This window comes from Apis mellifera, linkage group LG1 (genome assembly GCF_003254395.2).
Source record: "Apis mellifera strain DH4 linkage group LG1, Amel_HAv3.1, whole genome shotgun sequence".
Classification (NCBI taxonomy): domain Eukaryota; kingdom Metazoa; phylum Arthropoda; class Insecta; order Hymenoptera; family Apidae; genus Apis; species Apis mellifera.
In genome coordinates this window covers 27,730,754-27,742,148 of record NC_037638.1, presented here as the reverse complement: position 1 = coordinate 27,742,148, position 11,395 = coordinate 27,730,754, and the positions used below count along the sequence as shown (strand labels likewise).

Genomic DNA, 11,395 nt, shown 5'->3' with positions numbered 1-11,395 from the left:
TTGTTTCTTATAGTCCTTTTCTCTTTTCTTCTTTCTATTTTCCGCTTCTTTAATTTCTAATACGTGCCGACAGTTTTCTCGTATTACCGCTGGACATCCGATACTTTTCCGCGCCATTAAGTTGATAATCTCGCTTCGGGAGTAGCCACGAAACCCGCTCCCGCTTCCCGGGAGCAAAAGCCGGTAAGAGTGACCCCGATGATATAGCCCTCCCCGTCTAACCTCCGCCGGTGCCTCCTGCAAAATTCGTGTCCGGCCCGGGGGACACCCCCCGGACCGGAGAGAGTGGTCTCCTGGGTGAAAAACCCCCTAGACCTGAGAGGGACTTCCCAAGTCCGTAGCGGGAGAAAGACACCGAGGGTCATTCCCTCGTGGCAAGTTCGGAAGTTGTCCGTCGCTCGCGAAAAAAACTCGAGTCGAGAAGCGAGTCTCGAACCCGAGTCTTTCCGCGTGCGGAAGAAGCAGCGTTCCGACTTAGCCACAGCCCCTCTGCCGAAAAATTTTAATTTTTGACTATTTAAGGTACTCGAGAACGCTTTTCGCGATTTTTTTTTAATTTTTATTTTCTTTTGTCTTTCCGAATCGTATTTCGTCGTTTCGTCGCTGGAAAAAACGTTTTTATTCAAAAAAAGAATTAAACTCCGTATTATAAGAATCGAACCGTCTATCGTTGATGCGTCGTTTGGCGATGTTCGATCTGACGATTTATCCATCCGTAACTTCCTTTGAATTTCCAATTCTATCTATTTTTCGGTGTCTCTTCTAAGAAATTTAACTGTCATCGCATTTTTTTTTTTTTACTTCGTCCGTGTTCCGGTAAAAATTCCTCTGTTCCAAAAGAAAAAGCAATCGTTCAAAATTGTACCGAAAATTAAAACAAAAATCATAAATACGAACGAAAAGATCGAGAAAAGAAATACAGTAATTCGATTAAAATTATTAATTATTATCGTTATAATTTTGTATTAAATATATATTAAAGCGCAGCGAATAATAAGAGGGGAAAAAGAACGATAAATTCGTCGAAAATGTATAAAAGATATGAAAAAAAAAAGCGTAACTAAATTTTGACGATCAAATAGATTTACGATACTCGTAATTACGATATAATTCGAACGATAATTCAACGAAAATGATCAAAAAATTAAAATAAAAGAAAAAATATCGTTGAACCTTTTTGTAAATCTTATAAATTGATAATGGAAAAAAAGCATCGTGATAACGATCGATAAATTAATAAAGTGAATTAAAAATTAATAATTTTAGAAATATTATAGTGAATATTATAGGGAACGTAAATCGCGGCGCGTCGATTGTTATTGTATACGTATCGATTAAACGTAGTCTGTTTCCGAATACGGAACGAAACGAACGTGTTCCTTCGATTGTTGTTGTACGCGTATCGATTAAACGTAGTCGATTTCCGAACACGAAACGAAACGGACGTATTCCTTTCTTCGAATAATATATGTTTTATCGATATACGATATATTAAGTAAAATATTAAAATGTAAATGATCGTTGAATAAATAAGATATGTAAAATTTATGTGTATAAAAATATAATTAAAATTATCTAAATTGGTAAAATGAAGAATCAAATTGTCGTCGAATACGAGGATATGATAAAATAAAGAACGAAACGAATCGAATCTAAATATAAAGAAAGAAAGGAAAGAATTATAATAATTAAAATAGATGAATTAAACAAAAATCTCGAATCATCCGATTCCTTTCTTTTATTTCGCTTTCGATTTACGTATTTTTTTTCTTTTATATTTCCGATATCAAGATATCAAGAGTTAAAATTAAAATACCGTTTGATCGTATTAGTCATGAGTCAAATTCCAAAAATAAAAATTAGAAAATATGATAAATTTAAAAAAAGAAAAAGAAATTAGCGCGTCCGGAATGATACGAGGGGAAACGAAATTTTGAATTAATGGAGAAAAAAGACGAGAAACCTTAAGCAAAAAAATTTTAGCTTCGAATATTTATTAATTTCTGAGATGTTGTTAAACGATTTTCGATTCCAAGTTGTGCGCACGAACGTTATTGCAAATAAATGCTGCTTATTCGGATGTTTCCACGATCTTTGTTGCAATGGTAGTCGAGTACCCGATAACCCAATTTCGTTACATCGGCCTATCTGTAGAATATCCAATCTATGGTTCATAAAAAATCTGATCGTTTGTTTTTAAGAAATTAAACGCGTTAAATTGAACGAATTTCGAATACCGGTCTTAGCGAAGGACCTCCCCTCTTGCTTGCGTATTGCCCCGCGAAATTTCTTTTCGGCGATGAACGATACAAAAAATTCTATCGAATGTTACTTCTATTCTCTGCCTCGTCTATGACTTGGAGATTGGTCTATGTCGTTCGTTTTCTCGCGAGTTTCCAATATGTCCGTAGTATGTGAACGCTGGTATTCGTGAAGATAAATTATTGTTTTTACAATTTCTTTCAAAAATATATAATTTTAATTTATATAATTATTAAAATGATACGTTTCGTATGGATTTGGAAAATTATTTTTCGTTGCGTGATGTTTATTCTATGTATTCAATCCGAGATATTTGTAAGTAATAGAAATGTTGGTTAGGTTGTAAAGTAAACTTTCTTAAATTTGTTTTGTATCGTCGTTGTTTTTTACGTCAAAATTTCAATCGATAAAGAAACATTGTTGTTTCGAAAAGTTGAAAAAAAAAATGATTCTATTTCTTAATTTACATTTCGTAATTAAGATTTTTGATAAATAACGTAAATACGTGTCTCGAATAAAGTTTCTAAGATGATATAAAATATTTTAAATATTTGTTATAATGCGGTGTTTTGAATTATACGATTTAACTGTTTTCTTTATTTTTTGTAGTAAAGATTTTTAACGCGATTTAATATTTAAAATATGAACATTTAGAAGCGTATTAATCTTTTGATATACGTACGCGTTTTTCATTTTTTTTTTTTTTTCTTAAAATCGTAAAATCTATATTGTACGTAGCTATATCTTGTATAGAGAAATGCGTAATAATCTTTATTATCTTCGCTGCGTACGTACGTGATACGTTGATTGCAGAAACGTAAAATTCAACCGAATATTTATAAAATTGATTGACAAACTTTTAAGCATTTTCGGTTTTTAATCGTTTTTCTTATCGAGTAAAATATTATTTTCTACCGGAAAGAAAAAAATTATGATTCGATTATTTCTTGTTTCTGTAAGAACTGAGAATTAATAATTGTGATAGGTTGCTCGATAGGAATGATATAACGATGAAATTTGCGAAATGCAGAATTTGTGTTATACCTGTGCTAAACGTTATAAAAAATTAAGGATGAATGTAACGAGTATTAATTTTAAATTTTAATGGATAAAGATTAATTGATTGTAACTTTGACTGTTTTTCAGAATATTGTAAACTCTGTAAAGGTGAGTTTCTCCTGCTTAAACCGAACTGCTGGGTTTTATGCGGATACGGATGCTGGTTGTAAAATATATTATACCTGTGATGAATATGGGAATAAATTTACTTATCATTGCCCGGAAGAAACTGCTTTTCGACAAGATGCTTTGATATGCGATCATGCTCATCTTGTGCATTGTGAAAAACCTATTTCCTCTACTCTGAAAGAATATAATGAGAAACCGGAGGAAACCAAGGATGATGATTCTTCTTATTCAAAGGATAAGAGTCGATCTCTTTTTCCTTCTTTCCCTATGACGCGATTGATGAAAACGAATAATGAAGTAGGATATAAATTTATCCCTAATTCTGATCGATTGTTCAAAAATCTGGATAAAACTATTGAAAATAAGGCGATTGATTCGTTTTATCCGTCCAATTATAATAATGTCACTACTAATTTTGAGACGAATGCCGGAACGCGTTATATGATTGATGAATATGATAAAAATGGTTTAAAGAAAAATGAAAGTTTTTCTATTCGAATCCAAAGTTTTTACGACAAGGATAAACGTAACGAGAAATCCACGCTTAACCAAAGAAATTATTCGCAACAAAAAATGAACGACGCTGTGTATAATCTCCTGAAAGTGTCTTCGTATACGTTATCTCATGCTCGAGAGAATAATGCAAAGGGTTATCAACCTGACAAAAATACTGATAATTTTTTGAAATTATCTTCTATAAATTATAGAAATTATCCATATTTGGAAACATTGAAATCTATTCAAAGAAATACGAAAATTCTTCCTACTACGACCGGTACTGCTACGATGGCGAATATTCCCTTGGCTACTACGGAATTACCTGTATACGCTTTAACGTTATCTTTAAAACCTTTGATACCGAACGAGTTAGAATATGATCCGTATTATCCAGGATATTCGACGACGACGGAAACTTATTATACTCCCGTGCAAAATGTTAAAGAATGGTCTCGGATTGGAAATTCTACTCGAACGATGTGGTCCAATATTCATTTTCGATTACCATCGGTTTTACCAGACTTAAATTCTCTGGATGATATTGTTGATCGTAGAAAGCTGCTTTATATTCCTCGAATCAAGTTCGATTGATATAAATATTTTTTTTATCGAATATAAATAAATGTAAAAAATTTTGCAAGATTATTTATTTGAATTAATTATAAGATAAATTATAAACTGTTAAACTAGCAAAAATTAATAAAATTAAGTAAATAAATTATATATATTTATTCGGAATTGATATTAAATATTTTGTACGAATTTTTTTATAAATTTAACGAAGGAGATAAATGAAGGAAAACGAATATTTATTTCGTTTATTTCTTTGATCGCCAAATAAGAATTTCGTGTAAAAAATTTCAAGTGATGTAAGTTGTGTGAATAAAATAATTAATTATTAAAGATAGCTCCTAAGTTTTTCTCCTATTTATATATCCGGTTATCCGATACTTTACTCTTTATCATCTTATTCGTTTATTGAAAAAATTTTTGAAAAAATTTCGATTCTTTTGCCACGTATTATTATTAATGAGTGTTAACGTGTGTGCATGATTCGGAGTGATCGAATGAATACTTGCGCAAATTATTACTTGATAATTAATAAATTATCGGTATTGAATCGTGCGAATCGAGAAACTAAACTTAAATACATTCGTATATTTGAAAAGAATCGTTCAAAAATTTTCTAACGAGTGAATTGAAACAACGGTTTTGCACTGTTTTGCACGAATCCTGTTTCGTTGAAAAAAAAAAAGGAAATGAGAGATTGAAATTTTATAACAAGAATACTTATCTCGAAAAAAAAAATTATTCTTTTGTTGCATAATGCACCGTTGTTTCGATTTTTTTTTACGTGAAAACATCATTTTTCGATTCGACGATCGTTTGGTAAAATGGTAATTGTCGAATTATACGAAATTACACGTATACGGAAAATCTCGTAACTTGATACGATTGATAAATGAGTAAAAAAGAACCATTGTTCGTTATACAAATTATTAAAAATAAAGAATATAATGTCGTATACTTATGTACTTAAATCCGAATTTGACTAATTTCCGATGAGATATGGATGGATAATGTGGATATAGAGGAACACGCGTGCAAAAATAAATCGAGTCGATAATCGTGATACCGATTATATTTAAAAGATAAAATAACGTTATTACTAATCGGTTAATATCTTGCGTTTGTGCTGTATTATCTCGTCTCTCCTCCTTCCCCTCCTTTCTTTCGACGATTAACGATTATATCGAAATTTAACATTTTAAGAACGCAACGTAATCAAACTTTGTATATTGTATGTTCCGTGTCATTGGTATAGAGTTTGCAAGGGTGGCTTTCCTTGTTTCTATCGATCGACGCCTGTGCAGTGAGCGACCTCGACTTGACCGCCGACCATAGCCCGGAAGAAGTAATCATCGTTCGATCCTTTTATATTTCGAATCTGTTTATATAATTATAAATCTTATCTCTCGTTTTTCTCGTGTTTACGTTATTCGTTGTGTTTACTCTCTTGTGTTTATCAAATATTAAATAAGAAGTACGAGAAGAGAAGAACGAAAAACACGTCCATAGAAAACGCTGAAAAACTATCGGAGCAACATCTAAGAAAGCATATACATATGTATGTTACGAGGTAATTGCAGATCTGTCGTTTAAAATGAGACGACTCTTCTTCGTTTTGAAAGATAATTATAAATACGATAAATAATATGTAAAAATATCATAAGATATGTCTGTATTAAAGAATCGGATCGCTGTTCGAATGCGGTATGGAAAAGAATCTGAAATTAATTTGTTTGATGATTCGAATATAATATAATATTAATTTTAGTAATGTTGCGAAACGATAAAAAAATTTTTGAAAATCGATAATTGTTTGAAAACCATTTTTCAATGTCAAGTATTGAAAGAAAGATTTGTGACTCCGAAAACAATGGAGATATATATTTTAATGAAATTTTAAAGATTCAAAGTTGATGAAGAATTCGTTGTTTTACTGATATATATATATACATATATATAAATAAAAATTGGAAAGAAAAATCATTAAGAAATTATGAAGAACTGTGACATTGAGTTAAGAATGACGACGAACGATGAATATAATAATATAAAATTTTTCATATTTTACGAAAAAAGTTCCAACAGTTGAAAACATTGAAAGATAGAAAAATGTCCGAAAGTAAAAAACCGGCATCGCCGATACCACCGCCTGCTTCTACGCAATGCTGTAATAGCTTAACGGATACGCAGTGTCCAGCGCTCCAAGTTACACCACGAATGTTGCGATCTCCCAGTCATGAGAGTGTTACAACTGACCTTTCTCTATTTAGCGTATCTTCGATAGCGAGTGAGTTGCGAGGGGTTAATAGACTGGTTACTTTTAAATCGTATACCGATGTACATTTAACTGGTCGTGGCCCATCGCCTAAACCTGATTCTCGTCAGATCCAAAGTAACAGGTATGTATTACGATGAATAAGTCTTAATCGACATTTTTATATTTTTTTATTTCAATTTTTTAGTATCGAGAATTCTTTCAAAAGTGTTTCACGAATATATGTACGTTATTGTCGTGTGTAAGAAAAGCGTTCTATATTATTTTTTCTATTTTTTTATTTTTATTTAAAGGATCGACCTAACGTTACGTGTATTATACAGGAATCGATACACCTTATTAAAATTCGAATAAAAAAAATGTTGTATCGCGATAAGCATGATGAAATTAGAAAATTAATCGTTCGTAGGATAGAGATAACAAGATTTTATATCGAAATGGTTCGATTTTACGAGATTTTAAAAATATAAAAATATAAAAGTCTGAGAGAAATCTAAAAATTATTGTATTTTTGTAGTTTAAATTTTCAATATTTATTTTCACCTTTTTAGGCCAGCCGATATACCAGAAATTCTTTGGTTTGAGGAAGAAAATGAATTGATTCGTAGTTGTGGAGTACTTTCATCGGCGCTTGGTCTTCGTAAAAGTTTTAGCACGAGTGACGTATCTCAACTGCCAAGTCCAGATATATTGGGCCCGAACGGTTTACGATCAGCTGTATCGACATTGGCTCTCAACACTGCCCAAAGAAACACTTTGCTTTTGGAACATGCACGACTTGATCATGCTTCGAGATCGTGTAGTACGTGGGTTGCGGTTGGTGAACCAGTTGCGAATACGTCACAACTTCCTAGTCCTCATGGTGGAGCTATGCAAGAACAGCAGCAGCAACAAACTTCCGCCTCTCAATCGGCTCAACAACCTCCTGCTACATCGCATCCACCGATACCTTTCACAGGAGCTGATTTCGTTAGATCTGTCAATAAAAAAGTTCGCCAAAATTATATACGCCGAAGGTTAGTCCGAATTTATTTTTTATTATATTTTATTAAATTGTTTTGATTTTTAAAGTTTATTTTCATAAAGCGTATAAAAAATATTAGTCGTGGTAAAAGGATAAAATAAATATTGTGTTGATGTTTCGTAGAATCGAGAATCGTCGTCTTAAAGTATGACGTTAAGATCTAGTTTTATTCTAATTTTTTATATATTTAAAATTTATATTTAAAATTAACTTATGATATTTAAACATCGAATGCGATGTAAATTTTTTAAATCGTTTGGATTAACGGATTAATGACGTAAAAATTAATATCCGATTTATTATAATTTTTAGATTATTAACAACATATCGCGCTTTGGAGCGGCTTTCGCAAAGCGAATTTAATTTAGATCAATTGGAGGTTGTCGCGAGTGCAGCGCAAACAACTTCCGGAACTACGTTACTGGTCCCTGGAACAACGGGCACTACTGGATCTTCGTTATTAGGACAAAAGGAACGAAATCATGCTTTAACCATCAAAGATGTTGAAAGAGAACGTGGAAATCAATTATCTAAATACGAAAGAAATATGATGATTTTTAACTGGCTACATACTCTTGACGATACTGCTATTGTTGACAGTGTAGAATAAATTACGTTAATTTTGCTAGAAGCTGAAAGATCTAGTCGGTAGAGATCATTAACGGTTAAAATTCAGAAATACGTTACGGAGAAATGTTTTATTTTATATAAAAGAGACAATTTGAAAAATTTGAAGAGAATGAATAAAAATGAATATAGGCGTAATAATAATATCTAACCGGCTAAATCTTTTGATCTCTGGTATAATAATCTTGGGCAATTATAACTAATATTTCCACTACGCTTAACATTAATTACGGTACGTGTTATACGGAAAAAAAAAATTTGTATCAAAGTATATTAAAACTCAAACTTCTCACGCAACAAATATAACATTCAAAAATTATTTACTCTTTTACAATTTAAAATATTATTTTTATAATATATGTATAATTATAATTTTACGAACTTTGTTTCAAAATGCACTATTTAAACGTTAAACGATCGAACGCTTGACGTCACTTATACGTATCCTCGGATGTCCCGAGATGATGCCAAATTAATATTGCGTGTTCAAGAGGTCGAATAAATGAGAAAAGTTCCATATCCGAGAATTTTTTATTAAATAGTTACGAGAGATCGATTATATGTTGTCTGTTAAGCAAAGTTATATAGGTAATACTATTAATTTTGAGATTTTATAAAATTCCCGCTTGACAAATGTACCTATTATCATTTTTCGTTATTATTATACATATTATACGTAATTTCGCAAAACTTGATGTTACAAAAGATGGATTTTTTTTTGTTTATGATAAAAAAAAATTTAATTCTAATCGAAAATAATGATTAATAAATTTTTTCGACTTATTCTTGATATATTATTATTAGATTTTTATAAAAATGGCACTTTGAATACGCTCTTAATGCTAAACACCATTTCTGTGTACATTAACTATTTTATGTAACTTTATAAATAAAAATTAAGCAGCTAAATATAATGATAATGTGTAAATATTAGTTTTTCATTCCCATAAAAATTTCAAATATTTTTTTGTAAATTCAAAAATACAGAATTTAAATGTAACGATAGATTAGACGTTAACAAATTTTAGAAAAATAAAGAAAACGTAAAAAAACGTGACGAAGTGGTAAGAATTACCTATTTGAAATAAATTCTTTGTATATTAAAAAATCAATGATATAAAAAAAATAGAATTATTTTATATATATGTATATAATATAATAAAACGCTTGTTACATACGTTATATAATAATAAAATTATTACATATACGTGTACATTATACGCAAAACGTTAATTTATTTCATTTCTTTCGTATATATTTCTTATATATTTTTTATATATTTAAATAATCACATTTTTTTCTTAAATACGGAGTGGTAACGTATATTATTTTACATTAATCTTTGACATCTTTAAACGATTGAAATTATATATCGAAACAAATACAAAAATTATATGCAAAAATATCGATTGTGATTTATTTATCAAGTTATAAATAATTTTATGCGCCATTATGTACCACCAGTATTGCGACATTACTTGCCTTTACATTATGGATAAAATATACGTATCTTATTATATATATTTACATTTATATATATGTATATATAAATGTAAATTTTTTTCTATTTTCTACATATTTATATATATATATTTTACATATTAATTTACAGAATTATACAATAATATATGTATATTTTAATTATATATATATATATATATACTTTGATCTTTTTTATATGCGATCACTATTTTAGAATATAGGATATAAAGTTTTGTTAAATGTTAAATCTCACCTCGGAATCGTCTATACCAGGTTATACTTACAGATTTACAGTCATGAATACGTTTAAACAATTTTCATAAAAAAATGATCAAAAGAGTGTATATGTATATTACGTATTTATTACGTGCTTATAAAAAATTTTTTAAATTATTGTTATTATTAACGATAAAACGATAGATACGACTATTAAAATTATATAAGGATAAAATTTAAATAATCCAATTAAAATTTAAAATAAATTCAAAATTATATGAAAGAATCGTTAAATTTGTTTTTTACAAATGCAATATGCTTTACTTCGTATATATTTGAAGCGAAAGAAAAATTATTTCAAAAAAATATTATTATCTGATAATCTGTAAAATATTATCGATTAATTGTTCAAATATTTTTGCGATTTTCGTTTGTAATATATATAATAAATATATTGATAATATATGTAATAAATATACAATAAATAAATTTGATATGTATTAATAAAATGTTTTGATTTATGTAAAAAAAATCTATGTTGAATTTAATAATGATTGGCAATACACAATTCAATAAACGTAGGTACTTCTTTTTTGTATATTTTTATTATCAAATAAAAATATTCTAATTTGTGATTCATCTATTATATCGTGTCAAATTTATAATATAATTAAGTAATACATAAACAATTACATTTATAACATTAGCCGACTAAATGTTAATATTTCATCAACATGAGTACAACTCACGTTTCATAAAAATTATTACAATTCGGATATATAAAAATTGACGTTTCATCATGAAGAGAAATTATTATATTTCTCAAAATTGAAAACAAATATTTATATTTTTATTATATAATAGGAACTATTAATTTATAATTTCATTCTTATAAATTTTTAAATTTTTTCTTTTCAATAATTCATCATCGTACTTAATTACATCTATAAAACTATTAAATTTAATGTTTAAAGTCATCAATTTCCGCTTAAAATAAAATATATCTAATTAAAATTCTATAATAAATATTTTCATTTCTTACCTTTAAATTTTTTTAAATATCCGATATTAGTCTACGTGAAATTTATATTAAATTTGAAATCTAATTGTTATATTGGATGAAAAATTAACAAGGAAAAATGTCTATTAAAAATAATGATATATATTTATAAAGAATATTAAAATATTATTTTCAAAATGTTATTTTGTATATAAAAATAAAAACTTATGTGACAAAAGTTTATTTTATTTTT

General features: G+C 28.8%; 2 protein-coding genes across 2 annotated transcripts; both read left to right on the top strand.

The window, feature by feature from the left end:
• The first annotated feature begins 2,381 nt into the window (after positions 1-2,381).
• On the top strand, positions 2,382-4,855 carry LOC727116. The gene is made up of 2 exons (XM_001122830.4): positions 2,382-2,577; positions 3,409-4,855. The coding sequence occupies exons 1-2, from the start codon at positions 2,500-2,502 to the stop codon at positions 4,537-4,539; spliced, it is 1,209 nt and encodes a 402-aa protein (XP_001122830.2). The 5' UTR covers positions 2,382-2,499; the 3' UTR covers positions 4,540-4,855.
• A 493-nt stretch (positions 4,856-5,348) lies between these two features.
• On the top strand, positions 5,349-9,361 carry LOC409105. Its single transcript, XM_392630.6, has 3 exons — positions 5,349-6,917; positions 7,345-7,809; positions 8,130-9,361. Exons 1-3 carry the CDS (start codon positions 6,628-6,630, stop codon positions 8,425-8,427), a joined length of 1,053 nt encoding a protein of 350 aa, XP_392630.2. The 5' UTR covers positions 5,349-6,627; the 3' UTR covers positions 8,428-9,361.
• The last annotated feature ends 2,034 nt before the right edge of the window (positions 9,362-11,395 follow it).

Coding starts and splice junctions, on each gene's coding strand:
- LOC727116 (XM_001122830.4), top strand. CDS start 2,500: ATGATACGTTTCGTATGGATTTGGAAAATTATTTTTCGTTGCGTGATG. Junction 2,578..3,408: donor GTATTCAATCCGAGATATTT/GTAAGTAATAGA, acceptor ACTGTTTTTCAG/AATATTGTAAACTCTGTAAA.
- LOC409105 (XM_392630.6), top strand. CDS start 6,628: ATGTCCGAAAGTAAAAAACCGGCATCGCCGATACCACCGCCTGCTTCT. Junction 6,918..7,344: donor CGTCAGATCCAAAGTAACAG/GTATGTATTACG, acceptor TCACCTTTTTAG/GCCAGCCGATATACCAGAAA. Junction 7,810..8,129: donor CAAAATTATATACGCCGAAG/GTTAGTCCGAAT, acceptor TATAATTTTTAG/ATTATTAACAACATATCGCG.